This window comes from Rhamphochromis sp. 'chilingali', assembly GCF_963969265.1.
Source record: "Rhamphochromis sp. 'chilingali' genome assembly, chromosome: 15".
Lineage (NCBI taxonomy): Eukaryota > Metazoa > Chordata > Actinopteri > Cichliformes > Cichlidae > Rhamphochromis > Rhamphochromis sp. 'chilingali'.
This window is the reverse complement of record NC_137942.1, coordinates 19337379-19359020: the sequence shown is the minus strand read 5'-3', so window position 1 is coordinate 19359020 and position 21642 is coordinate 19337379. Positions and strand designations below refer to the sequence as shown.

At 40.8% G+C, this 21642-nt stretch overlaps 1 protein-coding gene across 3 annotated transcripts; it reads left to right on the top strand.

The window, feature by feature from the left end:
• The first annotated feature begins 4836 nt into the window (after positions 1-4836).
• nacc1a (nucleus accumbens associated 1, BEN and BTB (POZ) domain containing a) lies at positions 4837-20418 on the top strand. Of its 3 annotated transcripts, none has more exons than XM_080906244.1 (8): positions 4837-5020; positions 9065-9219; positions 10449-10727; positions 10893-11523; positions 11705-11875; positions 15156-15261; positions 15460-15557; positions 18370-20418. In XM_080906244.1, exons 2-8 carry the CDS (start codon positions 9094-9096, stop codon positions 18678-18680), a joined length of 1722 nt encoding a protein of 573 aa, XP_080762370.1. In that variant the 5' UTR covers positions 4837-5020; positions 9065-9093; the 3' UTR covers positions 18681-20418. The 3 variants fall into 3 exon arrangements, with proteins under 3 accessions (XP_080762370.1, XP_080762368.1, XP_080762369.1); XM_080906242.1 differs by lacking the exon at positions 4837-5020 and adding an exon at positions 5043-5678; XM_080906243.1 differs by lacking the exon at positions 4837-5020 and adding an exon at positions 5695-6082.
• Positions 20419-21642: the final 1224 nt, after the last annotated feature.

Below are 21642 nucleotides of genomic sequence, written 5' to 3'. Positions count from 1 at the left end.
TTTCTATCTATTATTTTAATATTTTTTTAAGTATTGTTTATATGTCGTTAGTTTTTCTTATTTGTTTTTGACAGTGATTTAATACATTTATAACAGCAAAATCAAAAAGTAATAATTGTTATTGATTTTTTTAAACAACAACAACAGCAAAAACGGTGCTATATCAATATACCTTCTTGGCAGATGCATGTGTACATTTCATGACTACCAGAACCATCATGGTTTAAGCATAAATTGATTGTTTATAACCGGTGAGATTGAGCTGCATACTTGTGAATACCTACTTTTTAGTTGCTTGCAGTGCTAAAGAACATTGTCTTTGCATAAAGAGATCGGCATACATTGACAAGATAGCTGAAATCTGGGTCAGATCTCAGCTACACACCTACAAAGTTTCATGACTGTATCGTTGCAGCGTGAGTGCACTGACTAATCTGTCCACTGAAAGACAGACATGCAGCTTTTGAAAAGTACTCAAAACCAACTTTGCGGTTGTCTCAGCATCAATAGGGGTCCCCAGGACTACATTTTTCTACAATGATGCAAACACAGTCATGCAAGGTGAAAACAACACCAACCATGGTGTTGCCACTGGTAATAAAATAATAGCTATAAATATTTTTAATAAATACACTTACTGATTTCTACTGTAGCACTTCTACTGTACCTTTTAGAATACTGTGGAAACAATTGCCAGTCCTCACTATTAATTTAACTCCAAGGTTAATTAGAGAAAGGACTTGATGAGAAGTCCTTTAAAATTGCCCAAATTAAAATTGTTCTTTAGCTATTGGACACTTTTCTTAATGTTTCTTGGACAACTGTCTGTCATTTAGACGTTTCTCCCATTGAAAACGCTACATCCAGATGAACAGGATCAGAATGGGATTTATTTACCTGGATGATTGAGCATGCATCAAAACATCATTTAGATGTTGTTTCACACTCATGAGTCCTCAGGTAGGTACACAGGTAGACCTGATAGACATTATATTACCCAAAGTATTTGCTTATCTGCCTTCTTACACATATGAATTGAACTGAAGTGATATCCCATTCTTAATCCATAAGGTTTAATATGATGTATGACGCTTTGCAGCTCTAACAGCTTCAACTTTTCTGGGAAGCCTTTTGACAAGGTTTAGGAGTGTGTTTAAGGGACGTTCTGACCATCAGGCACTGATGTTGGACGTAAAGGTCTTGCTCAGAGTTTCTGCTCTAATTCACTCCAAAGGTGATCTTTTGGGTTGCCAGTGAAGTTCCACACCAAACTCACTCATTTCTGTCTATATGAAGCTTGCTTTGCGCACTGGTGCAAAGTCATGTCTAATGCAAAGTCATGTTAGAACAGGAATCCTCAAACTGTTCACAAAAATTTGGGAACATGAAATTGTCCAAAATGTCTTGGTATGCAGAAGCATTAAGAGTTCATTTCACTGGATCTAAGGGGCCAAGCCCAACTCCTGCAAAACAACCCTCCACCAACCCCTCCACCAAACTTTACTTTCACTTTTCTGGAGTCCAGTGGCATTGAGCTTGGTGATGTAAGGCTTGGATGCAACTGCTTGTCCTTGGAAACCCATTCCATGAAACTCTCTACTGACTGTTTTTGAGCTATTCTGAAGGCTACATGAAGTATGGAGGTCTACAGGGATTGACTTTGCAAAAGTTGGAAACCTCTGCATACTATGCACCTCAACATTTACTTACCCCACTCTGTGATTATACATGGGCTACTACTTCGTGCCTAAGTTGCTGTCATTCCCAGTCACTTCCACATTGTTATAATACCACTAATAGCTGATTGCGGAATATTTAGTAGCAAGAAAATTTACTAGTGGGACTTGTTGCACAGATGCCATCATATCACAGTACCATGCTTAAATTCTCTGAGCTACCTGAGAGTGACCCATTCTTTCAAAAATGTGGTAGGAACAATGAACATGCCTAGGTGCTTGATTTTACTGTATATGCGTTTTGCCTTGGAAGTGAATGGAATGCCTGAACCTCAGTGATTTGGATGGACAAATTATTTCTTTTGGCAATATAGTGTGCAACCCAGTATTAGCAAAGCAAAAGGTATATATGGGCCAAGGATTTCAGAGAATGGTTGACTGCAAAATGTCTCTGTAGGTTCTCAGTCATCTAGGTAATGGTAGTTTTGTGTTTGCTTATTTTTTTGAAAACCTTATCACGGAAGATGATAGGTAAAACATCTTCAAAAACCTAAAGATGTTGCTTTGTTCCCATGTTGATGCAAATGATTTTTCATCAAAATAATAAAATGTGGATTTTTTTTTCATTTTTAAAAAGTTTTACCTCCGAACCTTAGACAGTTCTTTTTATGTTGATCTAAACAGATTCCAACTAAACTGACGACACATTGCACTTTGATATGATCTCAGTTATTATATTTCTTTTCTTAATTTTTGTTTTCAAAAACAGAAGAACATTTGTAAAAACAGCACAAATAGGATAATATTTGCGGAAACAAGACAGATTACTAAAAAGACTAGATCAGCTGGATATTAAGATGTGACTCTTTGAGATGTTTAATGCATAAGAGCAAAAGCTGAGGCTGTGTTTAAGAAGATCAAGAAAGAAAATAATCAAAGAGAAAATACAAATTAATAAATAACTGGTAGTAATAATGAATATAACAATAACCAGATTGGCAGCCTGTCCAGGGTATACCCTGCCTCTCACCCTGTGACAGCTGGGATATGTGCGAGCTATCCGTGACCCAGAATTGGATAAGTGAAAGAAAATGTATCTATCCATGGATGAATAACAAAAATTATTATATATACAATAATTTCCCCATTTTTGGATAAATAAGTGCATTATTGTAAAGTTACAATGCTATTAAGGTTACAATGATAAGGAGGAAATGTATTGGTGAGAAATGTATTGGGGTGACACTCCTGAAATGATTCTGCATTTGTCCTACTCCCTTTCATTGAAGGAAACTTCAATGAAGTGAAAAAATATATATAAAGGAGGCATGATCAGAGGCCCCTGGGTAACTTGAGGGGCCAAGACCAGAAGACCAGTGAAAATGTTGATTTGTGTATTAGAGACTTTCCTCAGTTTTAATAGTTACCAAGGTTGACATTAGGGGGCCAATTCCAGTCAATTCCACTGATTGCTGATTACCTGTTTCTCAGGTAATCAGCAATCAGTTAACTTCAGTAACACAGATGAAGTCACTGCTGAACCCATGCCTTGCCTGTTATTTTATTTCAGACTGAATGTGCTGAAAGTATGCAATGCAAATCAAAGTAAAACAAACTCACGTTCAAATCTTAATGCTCTACATCAGATTATTACCAGAAGAAGCACTGAGTTGAAATTCATCAGCAACTTTCTTACATTTGTCTTCAAAAGGTTTAACCTCCTAAGACTCGAACTCTTCCACGGCATGCATTTTTAATTTCTCTTTGATATTTGAGCATATTGGGGCCCGATGAATGTAAAAACAAAGAATTACGAGATTTTTTTTTTTACCTCATTTTTGTTTCTGAGAAAAATGAAAGCCACATATGAGGACATTCATTTAAAGTTTAGATGGAACAGTAGCAGTATAACGTCCTCGTAAGTGGATATCAGGCACTTGTAGAGCAAAATTGAGTATTTTGATCTAAATAACCCAAAATGATGTCCACATTTGTGGACGCAAGGTCCTAGGAGGTTAAAATTGATATAACACGTATAAAAAGGCATAAAATATTGAATATTAATTAATTTTTGCTAATTTTTGTGCATAAAATGAAAAGATTAAAACTCATAAAACAATTTTTAAAAAGTGGCTTTCCATTTGATTCAATTTTATATGATGGATTATGCATAAAAAATAGAATTGGGCTGAAAGGTCTAAAGGTCTCTATTACGTATACAGGTTCACGTTTTTTAAAAGTAACTAAGTAACTAATTACTTTTGAAAATAAGTAATGAGTAAAGTAACTGGATTAGTTTTTGGAGAAGTAATCAATAATTAGTTACTATTTACTTCTTTCAAGTAACTTAACCAACTCTGCTACTGACATTTGAGTTAAATAATTCCCAGAATACCATTCGAGAGTCTTTAATTACTTAATGTTGCTTTTCTCCGTATCTTTGCTGACAGGGTCGAGTGAAATTATTAACATTAACATTGTGGGATACTATCCTTTTAGGTACCCACATTGAAATATGCATTTGGCAAAAGCACGTGAACAGAATAGTGCGAGGTTTAAGTGCCAGATGGAATTATTATATTATCAAAGTATATATAGTCATAGGGTTTTCTTGTTCTTATGATGATGTCCACGTTTGGGGAATGTGCTCTTTTGATGGCGTTTATTAACAAACCTGTGATGACACAGGCTTGCGTTTCTGCGTGCACTCTGTGTCCATTCGGATTTTGATTTCGCTGTGCCTCCAGCTTACAGGGTGAAAAAAAGAAAGAATTCATAGAACAGAGCACTCTATAGATAGGGTGCTATAAATAACGCCACTGCACGGTTTATAACTGTATGCCAATTGGGCAAATATGCCTGTATAAGTATCATAGGTTTCACTTGTTTACAGCCAACAAGGGTGCGGCTTTATCGCTACTTTATATGCGCCCGCGGAGTTCACTTAAGTTAAATAAGTACACACACACAGAGAGAAACATATACACATACACACGGCCTACTTCCATAGTTCATTTGCGGAGAGGGAGAGAGCAAGATAGAGAGAGAGACTCAGACTAATTCCTCCACGCAGCCTGTGCCAATGCGCAAACAGTCTACGCCGTGGGATAGGTCTCCCCCAAATTGAGGCTGCGCTCTCAACGATCATGCGATTGAATGACGAGCGCGTCATGCTTGTCTTCCTCCTCTGCTGTTCGCTGCGATCGGTGGCTCTGCGTTCCGCAATCCCCTGGGATACTGTACCGCCCTCGATGGCTCTTCTATCGCCGTTCCGCTCCCACTGAATGGCTGTCCGGAGCGAGGAAAAACGAACCAGCGCTCTGCATCAGCTTCCCAGCGAGGGGGTGAGTGTCTTGTTCGGCCGTCAGTCAGTCGGTAGGGTCGTCTGATGATCCACCGGCGGCAGCGGCGGTGGAGGAGGAGAAGAAGGAGGAGTGGGTGGTCACCGTTAGATTTTTTAGGCTGATGGAGCAGGAGGGGGGGGCAGTCCAGCAGAAGCACCAGCAGCAGTGGGGCAATTAAAGTTTGGGATAAGTGCGCGACTTTAAGGGGAAAGCTGGTCCAGGATGGCACAATCTAAACTTTCTATTGCCCTTTTCAGCCTAACAATAATAATTATAATAAAAATATAGCTCGTTATCAGCAGCGGAGCAGAACACGTTTAACTTAACGAGCCTCACAAAACATGAGAAAATTCAACGGCAGTCCGTTTGTTTCTGTCTCTCGCTTTTTTTTTTGGCACGGCAGCTCTTGTGAGCGCCGGCTGCAAAAAGAATTGTGCCTTGTTGTGCTCCCCCCACCAACCACCCCCCCTGCTCCGTGCCGCACTGGTTCCGTCTGGCTCGCCCTCAGCTGCTGCGTGTCCTGGGATGACCTGTTGATGTCGGTAGAATGGAGAATGGCAGGGGGAGCGATTTCCCCCGTCGCCAAAATATTTAAATAAGCAACATTTTGGGCCTGACTAACCGGCGTCGCAGCACGGCTACCTCGTCCGCTCGGCCAGTAAGTGCTTTGTTTACCTTTGTGAGTGCGGAAATGCTTGACATTGTGCAGCTGGGGCTGAGTGTGCGCGAGGTGGATGGTACGCCGGGCGAACCCAAAATATTTTAACTGTGGCGTTAGCTTTAGCCGTTAGCCACCTCCCATAGGCCGTGCTGCGGATGGAAGGAGAGGGCAATCAGATATTTCAGCGCTGACAGCCACTTGGAGGAGGGGGAATGGAGGGGGGATAGGGACTCCCGAAGTGGCCCGATTCCTGTAAAACTACTTTAGATTCGTCTAACCGATTGCCATTTGAGGGCACGTAAACAATCGCACGCCATCCTGGATTCCCCCTTAACGCATCCATGCTGTCCCTACCTCCCAGTAGCCTCCCGGCTGGGTAGGCACGGATCGGACACCCCCAGGTGGGTTAAACAACTCCTTATCCTTCTACACGTTATTTGGCAACACTTTCAGCACAGAGGCACACACATTAAAGGAAAAAAAATCAGAAATGTGAAGTTAAAAAAGTCTGTTTGTAAAACAATCAGCCTTCTTGCTGTGAGGATAAGCAAAAGTCAGGCCTGCCAGGAGCACAGCTATGCAAGCATGGGCGCATATAATGAGGAAATGCCTATAGAGGGAACTGTGTGTGCCAGCTGCATAATGATCTGAAAGGTTTGAACCAACATAAGAGTTTGGTGGAATAAGTTTCAAAATAGGCTGAGAACCAGTCCATCATAACACAACTTAGCCCCCCTTGGAATATTCTAAAGGCTGCTATTAAAAGTGTAAGGTCTTTAGTATGTTGTATGTCTGACCTACTTTCCTCCCAGGGCTGGCTGGTATGAGAGCTAAGCTACAGGGTTAGTTGGGGTGAATTTCATTTGCTCACGCTGTTGCTGCTGCACTCTACTGTATATATTTAAGGACCTGAGATTATTCTTCTCATCCCTACAGGCCCCCGCTGCCCCTCCTTAGTGCACAGGGCCACACACACATGTGCGTGCACACGCTTGCATTCTCGCTCACTGTTGGGGCAAACTGTGCAAACACACCCCTGCTCTCGGCCCAGTGTTTGTGTGTCTTGATGTGCAACCATGTGTGCTTACTGTGGCTCGCCAAACTGTAAACAAGCAGTATTGTCTAATGTCTGTGTGTGACTCAGTGTGCCTTTTGTGGGTTTGTTTGAGTTTGTGTGTGTGCGCATCTGTGTTTTAGTATGAGGGAGAGGGGAGCTTGAGTGAGATGGAGACAAAGAGAGCATTTCTCTTTACCCTGGAGCTTGGCGAGGTCCCAAATGAAAGGCTTTGGATATGATGGGCTGGCTCGCTTCAACCCTCATCAGTCAGTCACACTAAAGTTTGCTTTTTATGCCTCTCACAGGGTGGGCTTCAGTCACTTTGCTCTCACATTATCAGATAGTATCTTACACTGATAACGCTCTATGTGTGGGTGCATGTAGGTTCAGCAAGCATTCATGCAACACTTTTAAGTGGTAATATATCTCTGCATTGCAGGCCTGTACCCTCATCTGCGCGCATAGAAATACTTATGACGGGCCTTGTGCTTTAAGTAAGCATGAGCAGTGCAATGCCATGTAGGCTGATCAATGTATCTGTTGTTTGCATTGCTCTTATTGAGGGTACAGAGGGCATATACATGCATGTGAATAGCACCTCCGAAATTGCTGTTTATAGAACGTGCTATCACAAAGCATAGCTGGTGTAACACCATCGAAGCATGTTTACATACCTTCACAGTATCAAGTGAGTAATGTAATATACCCTGCTTATAGCCCTCATAGCCACAGCAGAGGGAACGTTGGCTCATTTTAATTTAATATTGACAGGCATAATCTATCAATCTTAGAGCGGATATGGGGCAAAGGGGGGGCATGTTTGCCTCTGACTGTTGACTGAAGTGAATGGAAACATGCTATGCGGTTTTTGTTTAGGCCACACACACAAACACACGTTTGCACATAGAATACCAGAACATGACCCAGTTATCTGAGGACACGGGATTTTATAGCTCACAGAAGACACAGAAAATAAAAAGGCTTTCAGTAGCTGTTGGTGCCCAGCACCAACAGCTACTGCAAGGTTGAAGTGACGTATAGGATTAATGAAATGTAGATTATCCTGTGGAAGTTTCAACAAAACTTAGTTTGAAATATCAGAGTGCTGCGAGCCTGCCAATACTATTCGGTAGACTGTGCGAAGGAGAAAATGCGGCCCATGTCGTTTGGGTTTTTCAAGAGATATATTGTTTTAATTGTGGGGAACCTTCCTTTAACAGACAGGCATTTCATTATGAATACTTTGGCCTAACAGTAATAAAACAGGCCAGTTAGATTTGCTCGGCGTTTTATTGCATTGTGTTAATGTGAGGTTCTGACATTCCTCAGCTGTTTAGCTTCTCTTTGAGCTTTCTTTCTTTTAACATACGTAGCTGTGTTACATTACACCTTCACCCCAAAATGCCTGGGTGGGGAGGGATCACTGCAACGAAACAAGATGAAGCTGAAACATGCGACAGCAATCATGATTAATGCGATGTAACCCACTGAAAAGTGATTCACAAAGAAAGTTTATTATGTATCAAAATGTCACATGAAGAACTACTCCACAGTTGCCGTATAAATATTCTCATTCCGAGTTCTTTGGCAAATCAAAGCGAGATCTGGAGACGGTCTTTCAACATATTGTTTGTAGTGGTGCAGTCAAAGGTCTCCTAACTGTTACCAGTTGCAAGTATAGTGGCGGCCCTGCTCTTTTCTGACCAGCCTCATGGTCAAAGTTTATCCACATATCGGCAAGACCAACAGGAAGGAGCTCATACTTGGTAAATGACGGCGGTTTTCACATGCGATTATATCTTTGCCCGTTCTCACACGTGGCCTAGCTGAAACATGCAGGAGGCAGCACCCGAGGCATCAACTCTCTTAGCATGAGTTTGCCAATTACTTATTACATATTAGAAGTTCTAACATGGAGCGCACTGAAAGTTTAGTTTAGTGTGGTCTCCTTATTGAACAGGCTTTCAGTTAAGATGTATGAAGAACTGGATTGTGAATATGAAGAATGAATTTACCTGAATTAAAACAAAAATCCTGTGCAAAAAGAAATATATCAACCATCGTTATTTGGGTTGGTTTGATAATAGTTGTAGTTGTTTTGTATGAAAAAGGTCTGATTATACATGTAGTTTGAGTTGGGTGCTCTTCCGTATCATGGGAAAAAATTCCATGGAGAAAAAGAGCGTGTTTGGGGGAGTGGGAATTTGGCTCAGTATTTCCATATATGAAGTCAATCCTGTTTTTCAGTAACCAGCATTTGGATCTATTCACTTCCTCATTTGTCCTCTTTGTTTGTTTCTGCCTGTCTCTATTCATTCCCAACAAGACCTTTTTGGTGGTGTGCATAGGCGCACCATGGCCCAGACCCTCCAGATGGCGATCCCAAACTTCGGCAACAACGTTCTAGAGTGTCTGAATGAGCAGCGGCTGCAGGGACTCTACTGCGATGTGTCCGTGGTGGTCAAGGGCCATGCTTTCAAGGTACTGGTGCACTGTTTCTCTTATTTGCACTCAACTGACTGAAGGTCGTGGTTATAATGAAGAAGAAAAGACCCGAGTGTAAACAAAAAGTCCTGTGGCAGTCGTGCTCCATGGAAAAGGAACGTCATTATTCTTCAGAAGAACTGCTGTTTGGACATTTTCTTTTTTTTTTTGGGGTGGGGGGGATGTTGCAACATGTAACTTTTTGCAGCAGAGGCAGATGATGCATCATTCGGTGTGAATCCACATTTGTGCAAGTTTCTAGCTCCAGTATATAAGATGTTATTAATGTTTGTTTTAAAGATTGTTTTTTACGGGTTACAGGTTTTCTTTCATTTGCTGAGTAGTTTGAGTTATCCTGTCCATTAGAGACAATGTAATTTGTGCATTGTATTCATTCCTCAGTTAAATATTGGCCTCTAACGTTTTGTTTTTTTACCTTCTCTGAGATCTTTCACTTTGAGTAGGGCCTTCTTTTTCAGGGACATTGAAAGAACTCGATTAGTATTTTAAAAATGAAAGTACACTGAAGAGCTACTAAATCAATATGTTAATAAATCATTGGCTGGTTGTAGAACAGGGGTGGGCAACTCCAGGCCTCAAGGGCTGGTGTCCTGCAGGTTTTAGATGTGTCCTTGATCCAACACAGCTGTTTCAAATGACTAAATGACCTGCTCAACTTGTCCTGAAGTTCTCCATAGGGCTGGTAATGAACTCATCATTTGATTCAGGTGCAATGACCCAGGGTGATATCTAAAACCTGCAGGACACCGGCCCTCGAGGCCTGGAGTTGCCCATCCCTGGTATAGAAGCAGTTTACCAAAAGCTGTCAGAAGGGTTAATAATACAGGAAAACAAAGAAAACCCCAATTATCATATAACCCCCTGTGAGCAAGGGCGTTGGCGACAGTGGGAAGAAAAAACTCCCTTTTAGCAGGAAGAAACCTCCATCAGAACCAGGCTTAGGGAGGGGCAGCCATATGCCTATTGCAGTGTAACAAAGGGAGGATTGAAGGTTAGCCAATCAAGCCCTAACTATGTACTTTATTAAAAAGGGAAGTTTTAAACCTAATCTTAAAAGTATTGTTTATTGTTGTTGTTTTTTTTAAACGAAGCTATACCATGAGAAAATAAATTCTCCAAAACATCTCACTAGCCCTTAATAAATCAGTATATTGTAATATGTAAAATGATTTTTAAATTATGTTTTCTTTTTCTTTTTTTCTTAGGCTCATCGAGCAGTTCTGGCTGCTAGCAGTTCTTATTTCCGGGATCTTTTCAGCAGCAGCAACAACAGCAATGGTGGAGGTGGCGGAAGCAGTGAGGCCGGCCCAGCCGTAGTGGAGCTCCCGCCGGCCGTGCAGCCTCAGAGCTTCCAGCAGATTTTGGCTTTCTGCTACACAGGCCGTCTTAGCATGACGGTGGGGGACCAGTTTCTTCTCATGTATACTGCCGGCTTCTTGCAAATCCAACAGATCATGGAGAAAGGCACTGAATTCTTCCTCAAGGTAAAGCTAAATAGAAATAGAAAGTGAAGTAGCAGAAAACCTAAAGTCATTGTTTCATCAATTTGAACTGGTAAATTACAGGTTGAGATTTCTGTTTTGAGACTTTCTGCAAGGTAAGATCTATCTATTTGCTGACGCAAAGGTGATATATGCATTTATTGGTAGGTATCCTCCCCCAGCTGTGACTCCCAGGGCCTTCATGGAGAGGAGGCCCCACCTTCAGAGCCCCAGAGCCCTGTAACACAGACCAGTAACGGTGCAGCCCGGCCCGCCTCCTGTCTGACGCCGCTCCCTCTGGTATCACGAGTTAAGATGGAGCAGCCAGCGAGCCAACCAGAGGCGGCCACTCCTTACTCAGTGGTTTGCACTCCTGTAGCCAAGCGACTATGGGAGGGTGGCAGCACCCGAGATGGAGGTGGGGTAGGCTCAGGGGGAGGAGGAGGTGCCAGGAAAGCAGCCCGTTATTCCCAGGAGGCAGTGCGGGGCAGCGCTATCCAGAGCCCCGGAGGTCTCGGACTGGCTGTGGGTATGGGTGCCACCACGACCAACCTCGTGGGAATGGTGGCCGGTGGTGGGATTGGTGGCGGTGCCAGCACCAATGGGAATTCTGCAGCAGGGCTTATCATGTCAGAGGGCGCCAGCCCTGGCACCCTGAGTACCTATGCTAGTGACTCACCTATCAGCTACCATGATGACGAAGAAGAAGAGGAGGGGACAGATGAAAGTGCTGAGGAGCAGTACAGACAAATCTGCAACATGTACACCATGTACAGTATGCTCAACATGGGAGCTGCAGGTAATGGACAGAATAGTTATACCAACACATACAAATATATCTAGCTGAAGTTTTTCATTACACCTTGATTACATATTTGTATCCTTTATTTGGTTTGTCGAGACATTGTAACAGCACAAAATATTCTCATAAATATATTTTTATAGTTGATTCGAAATTTTTCCATATGTGGATTTTCTAGCTGCTGGTGAGCGTGTTGAGGCTCTACCAGATAACACGGAGACGCGAGGTCGGATGCGTGGCAGAGATCTTTCATGTCTTCCTGCAGAACTTATTGCCCAAATAGGCAACCGCTGTCACCCCAAACTATACGAGGAAGGAGATCCTGCTGAGAAACTAGAGTTAGTCTCAGGTATGTTTCTCTGTGTGTGTGTGTGTACCTAAAGACAGCAATATTTACAACTAAATTTAAAAAAAGAAAAGAAAGAAATTCAAAATGATTAGATTTGAGAGACAAAAATATCCAAATTTCATAGAATTGTCTTGGCTCGCTGTCTCCAAAATGTCAAACTTAACATGAGAAACCTGCAGGTGGGTGACGGATGAAAGAAAAACTGAAACCCTCGACCTTTACACTAAAGGGAATCCAGCAGCTCTGTGATGCTGTTGGGGGGGATGTTTTGCTTTTGTGGTTTAGGTCTGCTTGTATCTTTAGAGGCAAGCAAGGAATAAGAAAGAAAATGCCATGTGTGATCTCCTTTTTCTTATGATGAAACATTTCCTGTTGGGAGTGGTGTCCTCCACCCATCTGCAGAGCGCAAGGGGTCACTGAATAGTTTGGATATAAAACTGATGTTCACTGTTTGGCTTAAATCACCTCTTCTCAGTCGAGTTGAATTGGTTGATGGTTGATGAGAATCAAGCATCTTCTACAGCCATCGTCAACCATCAACAACAAAACAGGAAAAATCTTTTTTCTAGTGAAGTACCAGAGACTGAGAATCTAAAGTGCAGCATAGCTGTTGTGGTGGCCTGATACTGTTGTTGGATTTTCTTCTTTAATTTGTTGTTTGTCCATAAGTGTCAAAACAAAATATTTAGCATGTGGTTTGTAGAAAAAAAAGAAAGAAAAATACTTTGATTCTGCTACAAGTGTATCAAAAATGAAGTCTTTACCTTGATCTAAACTACAGAAATCATAGATACATTTATACCAGACTGTCGTTGGGTCATTATCTGATTCGTAAATATAGCCAAGCTGCTTCAAATCCTGCTTATACTGTGCTGGCAGTGTTTTAGGAATTCTTGTCATGCTGAAAAATTGAGCTGTTCCCAATTAGATGATTTCCAAATGGTTTTGCATAATGGATCAAAATCTGTCAATATATTTCTGTGTTCATATATTTAATCAGTTTTAACAAGATATCTAACACATCTGACTGAAGTGCTTATAGGTTGCAGACACTCAGTGTTGTATCTCTCTCCTGACCTCCTCTATATCATTGTGCATGCTCAGTCCTCCTCCTCTATACACACTGACAACAATTTGAACCAAAGAATTCCAAATTGGGTTCATTACCCCATAAGACCTGTGGATACTGATTTTCAGTCCAGTTCTTGTGTAATTTGGCGTACCTCAGCCTTTTCTCCCAGTGTTGAGTCTACAAGTGGGAATCACCAGATACTCCACAATACGATATTATCACAATGCTTCACTCATGGTACGATATTATTGCAATTTTTAACATTTTGTGACATGCTGAGTGTTGCGGTGAAATATATTGTGATTTATCACGATTTCCAACTGCACATTATGTCCCTAAAATTAAACTTTGTTTGTACTGATATTATCCAACACGATAAAGTTATCTCATTTCAGTTATTTATTTATTTTTTGCTTCAAAATTAGATTGTGAAGCAAACCAACACTGTCCCTGAATTATTAAAACAATTACATTTGTATTCAGCAACCTTCCTGTTCTATATGAGTATAACCAGAATACAGCCAGCTGGCAGTCAGCTGAGTCGAGTCCCCACGAGTTATCCTTCTTCATAAAGGCTCATTCAGACTGATTGCAACATGTTGGAAATCTGTCTGCATTTCTAAATTAAAAGTTTCTGTAAACCTTCAGTATTTTGTCTAAGGGAGATTGCTGTCAGTCCAAGTCAGGCTGCGACTACTTGCAGAAAGGTTGCTTCCTGTCAGATGACACGAGCCTGCTTCTTCGTACTATATCGATATTTGGTATCCCTGATATCGCCACACAAAATATCACAATACGATACTGTATCTTTTTTTTTAGTTTTAATTTTAGTTAAGTCAGTGTTAAGTGACTTAACATACAAAAATCCTTCCTCTGGAAATGGTCAGCAACAAGGACTGAAAATGAATAAACAAAGAAGCTGATGTCCAAGGGAAAGTAGTTCTTCAGAAAGCCGGAAGAACTATTGCTCTAGACCACGATAAAAAAAATTACAAGTCTGGCTCCTTGGAAGCAAAATTAAAGATAAAGAAATGAGCAGCTGGTTAAGAGTTTTGCACAGTACTGCATATATCAGAAATATGTTATCAAACTAACTTATCTTATTTATATATTTATCTGATATCACAAGGGCAGCAGGGTGGTGTTGTTGTTAGTACTGTTGCCTCACAAAAAGGAGGTCCTGAGTTTGACTCCAACATCTGGCCAGGGCCTCTCTGTGTGGAGTTTGCATGTTCTCCCCACTTTTGCGTGGGCACTCAGGCTTCATCCCACTGTCCAAAGACATGCAGTTAGTGGGGCTATTTTAACTGATAATTGTGAAATTGCCCATGGGTGTGAATGTGAGTGTGAATGGTTATCTGTCTTTCTGTGTTAGCCCTGCGGCAGGCTGGCAACCTGTCCAGTGTGTACCCTGCCTCTCACCCCATGATAGCTGGGATAGGCTCCAGCACACCCACCACCCTGATAAAGATAAGGGGAAGAGGACAGATAAATCTTATATAACATAAAATAAAAATAAATAAATATTTTATTTTAGTGTTGTTTTTAGGTGAATAGTTTTATCTGCCTCAGTCTGCAGTCTGGAAATGAATGACATTATGGTTAAAGGTAGAGCTGAACTATTAAATACATATAGGCAGTATAGTATGAGGTCTAAATAGGACAAGGCAGGTAGCACTGATATATATTCATATCTTCAGAGGACGCTGTCCTCAGATGACTGAGATTTGCACTGGCAAGCAGAGCTGTATTGCACATGTGACTCAGTTTGTTTATGTCAAGGACATACTGTGACTGTGCGTGTTACCTTACCATTGGGGTTACACACTTCACTCTGCAGCAGCATGTGCCTGTGACAGAGCAACCTGAAGCAAGTGTTTCAGGGTAGTTTTATACTACATTTGTAAAAGTCAAAGGAATAAACTGAAGTAATGAAACCAAATCAAACCTCAAAGCTGTGACATTTAACTGGCGCACAGGCTTCTCTCTCCCCACCCACAGCTGCAGTGTGATATGAATCAGAGCTGTTGCTAGATAAATAAACTCTCCATTCCAGTAACCGAAAGCGAAGATCCTGACTGTATCATTGCTGTACCTGACCCACAAAAGTTGAAGAAGGGAAATGCCATAAAACGAGATGGCAGATAATCTCAGTAGATAATCTACAGTGATAATAAATGGTCTCAATTCTTTCTGGATTCTTTGCAGGTACTTCTGTGTATATATCACGAGCTCAGCTAATGAACTGTCATGTGAGTGCAGGGACCAGACACAAGGTGCTGCTGAGGAGGCTGCTGGCCGCCTTCTTTGACAGGTTTGCTTCTTCCCTCGATTTGTCTGGGTCTATTTATGCAAGTGTTTCATGCAAAGCGTAGTTTTAATATAGAAATTAAAGTTTTTTTTTGTTTTCCTTTTTTTTTGTTTTTTATCTGCTGGCATATGAAGGATAAATCAACTATTTTTGTGTTTCCTCTGTTCTGTCTACCTCTTTCTTATTTTTTTGATGTATCAGGAACACTCTGGCCAACAGCTGCGGGACAGGCATTCGCTCGTCCACCAATGACCCGAGCCGCAAGCCCCTGGACAACAGAGTGCTCCATGCAGTCAAATGTGAGCGTACATGTTTTGTCTGTCTGTGGGTGTTTGCCCACAAGCATGCAAACAATTTGTGCATGTACTGATGGAGGGGAATGTACATGCATTCACACTGCATGCACACACTGTGTATTTACACTGTAAACTAAGCCGTATCATAATCGTAGCTGAATTAATGAGTTAGCTGTGTAATGTCTCAGTTTTCCTTTTAGGTACATTTAGATAGTACTAATAGTAACAACAATAATATTAATCTTTATTAATACTTGGTAATTTTTTTTTAAAAAAATCCACATTACAACGTGCCTCACAGCAGCAACAAAACAAGCATAGTTTGTTTTTTTTTTTGGTTTTGTTGTTTTAAAAGCATAAATAAGATTTGCATTGGTATGATTAGTGTTTGGCAATAACTCTGTGACCGCTACATAGTAACATTCACCCTGAAATCAAGTGTTGACATCAGACACACCAGAACAGAGATATTGTCCTGCTTATAGTGAGGTGATTATTTGTTCAGACGTTCTATAGTTTTGAGTTTTGCGAGTTGCCCTTTTTCTTTACAGCTTTGTGCTTTTTCAGTAAAAGCTTGCTGAAAGTGGAAAATGTATCCATGCTCACCATAAAATCAGATTTAAAGACATGTAGCTGTGAGCGGGACTCGTGACATCACTACTAGTCTGAAGCCTGTGTTGCACAACACACATAATACATTGTGAATAGCATTTCAGCAGCACATGAAACACTTTCAGCAGTCTTTTTGTGTAAAACTTAAACCAAAAAAAAATGTATGTTCATGTTTGCAATCGAGGGCTGAGCAAAAAATATATTTTTAGAGTTGTTAAAGACAAAATAATCATATTTCACTTGTTTACTGGATCATACCAAACTAAAAATGGACATGCATCACATGACTGGTTGTAGCTGATGGAGTTGTGGAGTATGCCACGTCGTTATTCTGCCCAGTACAGAGCATATTTACTGTGGTGTGAGCCAGTAAACAAGTTAAATGTGACTGTTTTGTCCCTGTTGACTTGAAAGTTTACATTTTGCTAGCTTTTCACATTTAGTTTTTGGACTACATTAATTGGATCTTGGGTTCAGTATTCCACTGAGGTTTTTGCCAGTTGAAGCCTGACCTTGTTTTAGAATTTCTAACAAGGTAACAGAACTACTTTCATTTTTATTATTTGCAGAAAAACATCTCCTGCCCAAAATATTATGCAAATCATAGCATTTTTGTCTTTGAACATGCCTGGAGGGGATACTCTATCATTCTCTTGGCACCTTACATGTAGGTGATGTGCCAAAACCCCTGTGGGTGAAAAACAAGAAAAAAAACTGACTGTGCCACCCATTACTTAAACCAAGCAATTTCTGTTTCAGTAGTGAATATTAAAAACATTCCCCTGAAGTAGATTTTTACTAGAAATCAGTCAGCAAAACAATTGTTGCTTTGTTGAGGTCACGCCACATGTGCTGGGGTTTTCTTATGCATTTTGCATACTGTAACGTTAGCCAGGATAATAAACACTGAACATGAGAGACAGCTGGATAAATAACTTGGCTGGTGTTTATAAAAGATTGCAATTGTCTAAAGTGTTTCAGTTGAATTTTAAACCGAGCAAGTGTTGAGTCGCATATTGAATAGACTTTCTTTTGTCAGTCATGAGTCGTTTTCACATATGCTCTGCAGCCCTGATCATTTCTAGAACTTACTCAGCAGAGGTGCTCATGAGAAGGAAGATGTCCGATCCAGTCGAGTTGCAGTGTTCTTTAACTTGCGGAGATTGTGTAATATCAAACTGTGCCAATAAGCAAATAGCACAGGTGATCATTTGGTACACGCAGGTAATAACACAGGAATATTGCCTATTGGTTGTCACTTCTGCTTTCTCCGCACTCTCTCTGCAGGCATTTCCATCGACTGTGCCACAGAGTTAATTCCAATTCTGTGAACACCTCTAAAGCAGGCTGTTTCATGCTGTATGCTACACATAAATAGGAACAACTATGGAAATATCCTCTTCTGATTCCTTTGAAACTGTCGGAAGTTTTTTGTGTGCAAACTTCTATAGAGACTGTCGTGGTTAAAATCAAAAAGAAAAAGCCATAGCTGTAGTCATTTCCCTAAACACTGTAACTCTCATACAGCAGGCCTCTGTGTGCCTATTAGTCCTTTAACTCCTCCTATACAATAAGGAGTTCAGCAGCTAAACCTGGCACACAGGTACGTCTTAGATTCCTGAAGGTTCTTATCTATATCAGCCATTGGGACATCATCATGCTGCCTAGGAGCCACCTACAAATGGATTAATATGATCGATTTTTAGCATTTCTGCATTTATACTCCTTGCAACATTGTATTGTTTTCATTCTGTGACCGGAGCATTTAATTTATATCCACAAAACTTGAATATTGGAATATATCTGATATATTATGTTGCCTGGCAACTATCTAAATTTAGAGCAGGACCTAAGCATTGCAGGCGGTCCATAAAAAATTGACTCACTTTTATACTGTCAGTCCCATATAATCCAGTATAGTCCTTAAAAATATTTATTAACAAAGCTATTACCCCTTTTAGGTTTTTTTTTGCCAGCATCACAAATAGATCAGATCATACTGTAGTATGTGCATGTACTTGGAATAAATCCATCTTCATTCAAATATTGGTGAAAGGGATGCTTTTGTCTGTTGTGGGTAGAAGACAGGCAAAAGGATCTGTCAGTACACTCGTGAAATTCGTTCTTGGCTCCAGTCACATCATAAAAGTGTGATCAGCCTAATTATTCCCCCCCCCCCCCCCCCCTTTTTGTTTTTTGTCAGTTTATTGCCAGAACTTCGCAACCAGCTTCAAGGAGAGCGAGATGAACGCCATTGCAGCCGACATGTGCACCAATGCCCGACGTGTGGTCCGTAAGAGCTGGATACCCAAGCTAAAGCTACTGATGGCGGAAAGTGACGCTTACTCTGCGTTCCTTCCTGATGGTGTCAAGACAGAGGAAGACGCCCTGGGGGCGGATCCAACCTTCGACCCTGCCTCATTGGAGTCCGCCAGTGGTGCTGGTATGGAGTCGGGCGGCTCTTCAGGTGAATCGCTACCAGGTGTGGGTGGGGACGGAGGACCGTTATTTTGAATGTTTGGTGACGCACATACCAGTATTCCCCAGTTGCGCTTGCCTTCTCACTCTTTGGCCCACGCTGATCTCTCACATCTTGACTGTCTATACTACACTGTTAGGGTCAACAGTTGTTGCCCTGATGTAACCAGGACTTGAAAACTTAAGGTTTTTTTGCTTTGACTGTATAATGGAGGTAATCAAGGAAAGGAAGGGCGTAAGAGGGTCTTTAGTTGTGTCCTAACTGCCCTCTGCCTCCCCTTGTCTTTTTAAGGTGTGTAAACACATCCACTGTTGCATATTAAATACATTCCCTGAGGTGCTGGTGGTTTGGGGGGAGGGCAGGGAGTTACTGGTGCAGCCTGAGGAGGAAGAGATGGCTGGATGGACAGATTTCCAGGAGCAGAAGTGACGGGTATATTGAATGTAAGTGTCGGTGGCATTTTTCTCTATGCAACCCTGACAACTTGTATTCCAGCCTCGGGAAAGAAACTAAATTTCAAAATAGATACATTATTAAAACAAAGTAACACTACCTGTTCTTCCTCCTCTTGCATCTTCCACTGATCACCCTGCAAGTATTCTTCAGCCTCACCTCACCTTTCTTGAGACCAGAGAATCTCACTCGAGTGTTTCACTGTGTGCTGTCTTATAGAAATATATCTCATCTGCCTATTTTTATTTTCTTTGCATGTTTCTCTGTCTGTAAACTGAAAAGTGATCCAGTAAGAAGGGTGAAAGCTTTTTACTCAGAAGATTGTAATGGGGGGAAAAAATGAAATTTGAAGGGCAACAGGTAATCAAAGCTGGTCATATTTTTAGAAGACAAAAACTATATTTATACAAGTGCCCATGCCTAGAATGGTGTGAGCAAAGAGAGCAAGAGGGATTGTTTTAAAATCTCAGTATTCAGCTTTTATTGAAAGAGGGCTTGTCAAGTAAGGAAAAGTGCTATTTTTGCAGGAGTACAATAATAATAATGAAAGGAGTCTTATCATAAGAACCTCAGTCATTTATTTTTATCCTTATTTTACAGTGAAAGTGATGGAATGAGCAGTTGAACTGCTAAATTTGACACATTTCATCTTTTGTCCACTATCTTTAAAGGAATAATAAGACTGCTTCCGCTGGCACGACTGTGACTATGATTAGCATTTCTTGTTAGGTTGTGAACCTGCAACATTCGCCTCCTTTGATACAGCATTGGCCCACAGTTTTGAAGATTACTTTTGGACATTTATAGGTTACATTTATCTGACAGCTCTGCTAGTTTAGCCTTCGAAGAAAAATTCCTAAAAGGAGGGAGGAACAAAGTGACGTTCACAAGAAATAATTGTGAAATGAACAAGTGCATCTTTCAAATCTTGACGTCAATAAGCTGGTGGGCACAGTGATGTCGCAGGGAGGCAATGCTGCTTGAAGCAAAAAGGTTTTAATGGTACTGTGTGTATGTGTGTGTTCGACATAGTTCTCTGGTAAGAAAGCCAAGTTTGTATTGTGAAGATGTGTCTTTGGTGTGTGGCTTATTCATGTATGCAATGCACCACCTCTTTCATCTGGAAATTCAAAATGAGTTTTATTTTGAAGTTTGAAATGATTTTGCACCTTCCATGAGCGATAAGAGTGGTGGTTTCTGCACCTTATTGAGAAGAACTAGTAGTTCATGCACCTTTTGAGAAGTGTTGTGTAGCAATCAAACCCCTTTAGGTGGAATTTGCCTTGTTGTTTTTTTTTATTTTTTGTTTTTTTTTTCTTTCTCCCATGCCTGCCTGTATTTGTTGTTTAGTAGTGGCACGAACGCCTACTGTAAATAATCAAGAAGACTGTTGAGTTGAATCCCAAGTGTTCTTCTTTTTTTCTGTTGCTGAATGTGTCTGATTTAAGAAATGTCAACAACTGACCTTTTGTATGTGGAAGTTGGTGTTTGCTAGAAACCTTCTGAATGCATGTTAATCTGTTAAGGACGGAGGTCAGTACAGGGGATTCATTCTTACATTTGCAGGTGGAAAAACCTGAAAGTAGTCCGGGTCTGACTCGGAATGTGTTCTTAACCTGATACGTTCGCACGGACTGATTACTTTCTCTTTCAGGAATTTTTTGAAAGCCAGGAAGATGCTGATGGTTCCTATCAAAGGCAGTTAAGTCTTACTGAAAAGAAATAAAATGACTAGTGGCATGATAAAGATTCTAGCTCAGCATATTTTCATTATTGTTTCAAATTCTAGGTTGGTTTAGGTGGGTGATACAGTATATGGATGAAACATAAATGCAGTACCTTGTGAGCATTCATTAAGGGTAATAACAAAGAAACCTCAGTTTTGCATTTGACTGTAGATGCCACATGAGCACCCCTCCCCCACATACCTCAAGTATCTTTGAAGACTGTTGTGCTTCCTGTCCCTTATGCAGCTGGTGTCATGTTTCACTCCTCCAAGTTTATTCATGCGCTTCATAAAGGCAAAGCAGTGGTTTATGTTTGAGCTGAATTATAATGTCTAGCTTTAATTTGTGTAGAGGTTTTCACAAGATGTTGCTTCACATTGTTTTAAGTATGACTATAATTTTTTTTCAAATCACCAGACTTGCCAGGCATGTTAAAGTTGCCATAATCAGCTGAAAAGTTTGCTTTGTTACATGCTATTACTCAGAAGAACTGTCATTGAGTCTCCAAATAAGATAAAATATGACCAATTAAGATTTCAACGTGAGAAACACGTTTCTGTTTGTCTCCCACAGTAATCATATTACTCAGTGACCCACTGAATGACTTGTACTGTATTGTGAGTCATTAACGAGAGCTCGGCTACGCCAGTGAATTGGTGTCGACTCTAATGAAGCAGCTGCCCAACCCGTATACGGAAATGTCCCCACTGCACCATTGACCTAGTAAGATTATGCTGCTGTTGCAGCTTCAAAGCTTTTACTACATATAAACAGTGATTAGGGCCCATGTTGCCATCAGTTCAACAAGTTCAGTTGA

What these genes read in the sequence shown, in the direction of transcription:
- nacc1a (XM_080906244.1), top strand. Translation starts at nt 9,094, where the DNA reads ATGGCCCAGACCCTCCAGATGGCGATCCCAAACTTCGGCAACAACGTT. An exon ending in TCAAGGGCCATGCTTTCAAG is followed by an intron (nt 9,220 to 10,448) that starts GTACTGGTGCAC and finishes TTTTTTTCTTAG; the next exon opens with GCTCATCGAGCAGTTCTGGC. An exon ending in AGTGCTCCATGCAGTCAAAT is followed by an intron (nt 15,558 to 18,369) that starts GTGAGCGTACAT and finishes GTTTTTTGTCAG; the next exon opens with TTTATTGCCAGAACTTCGCA.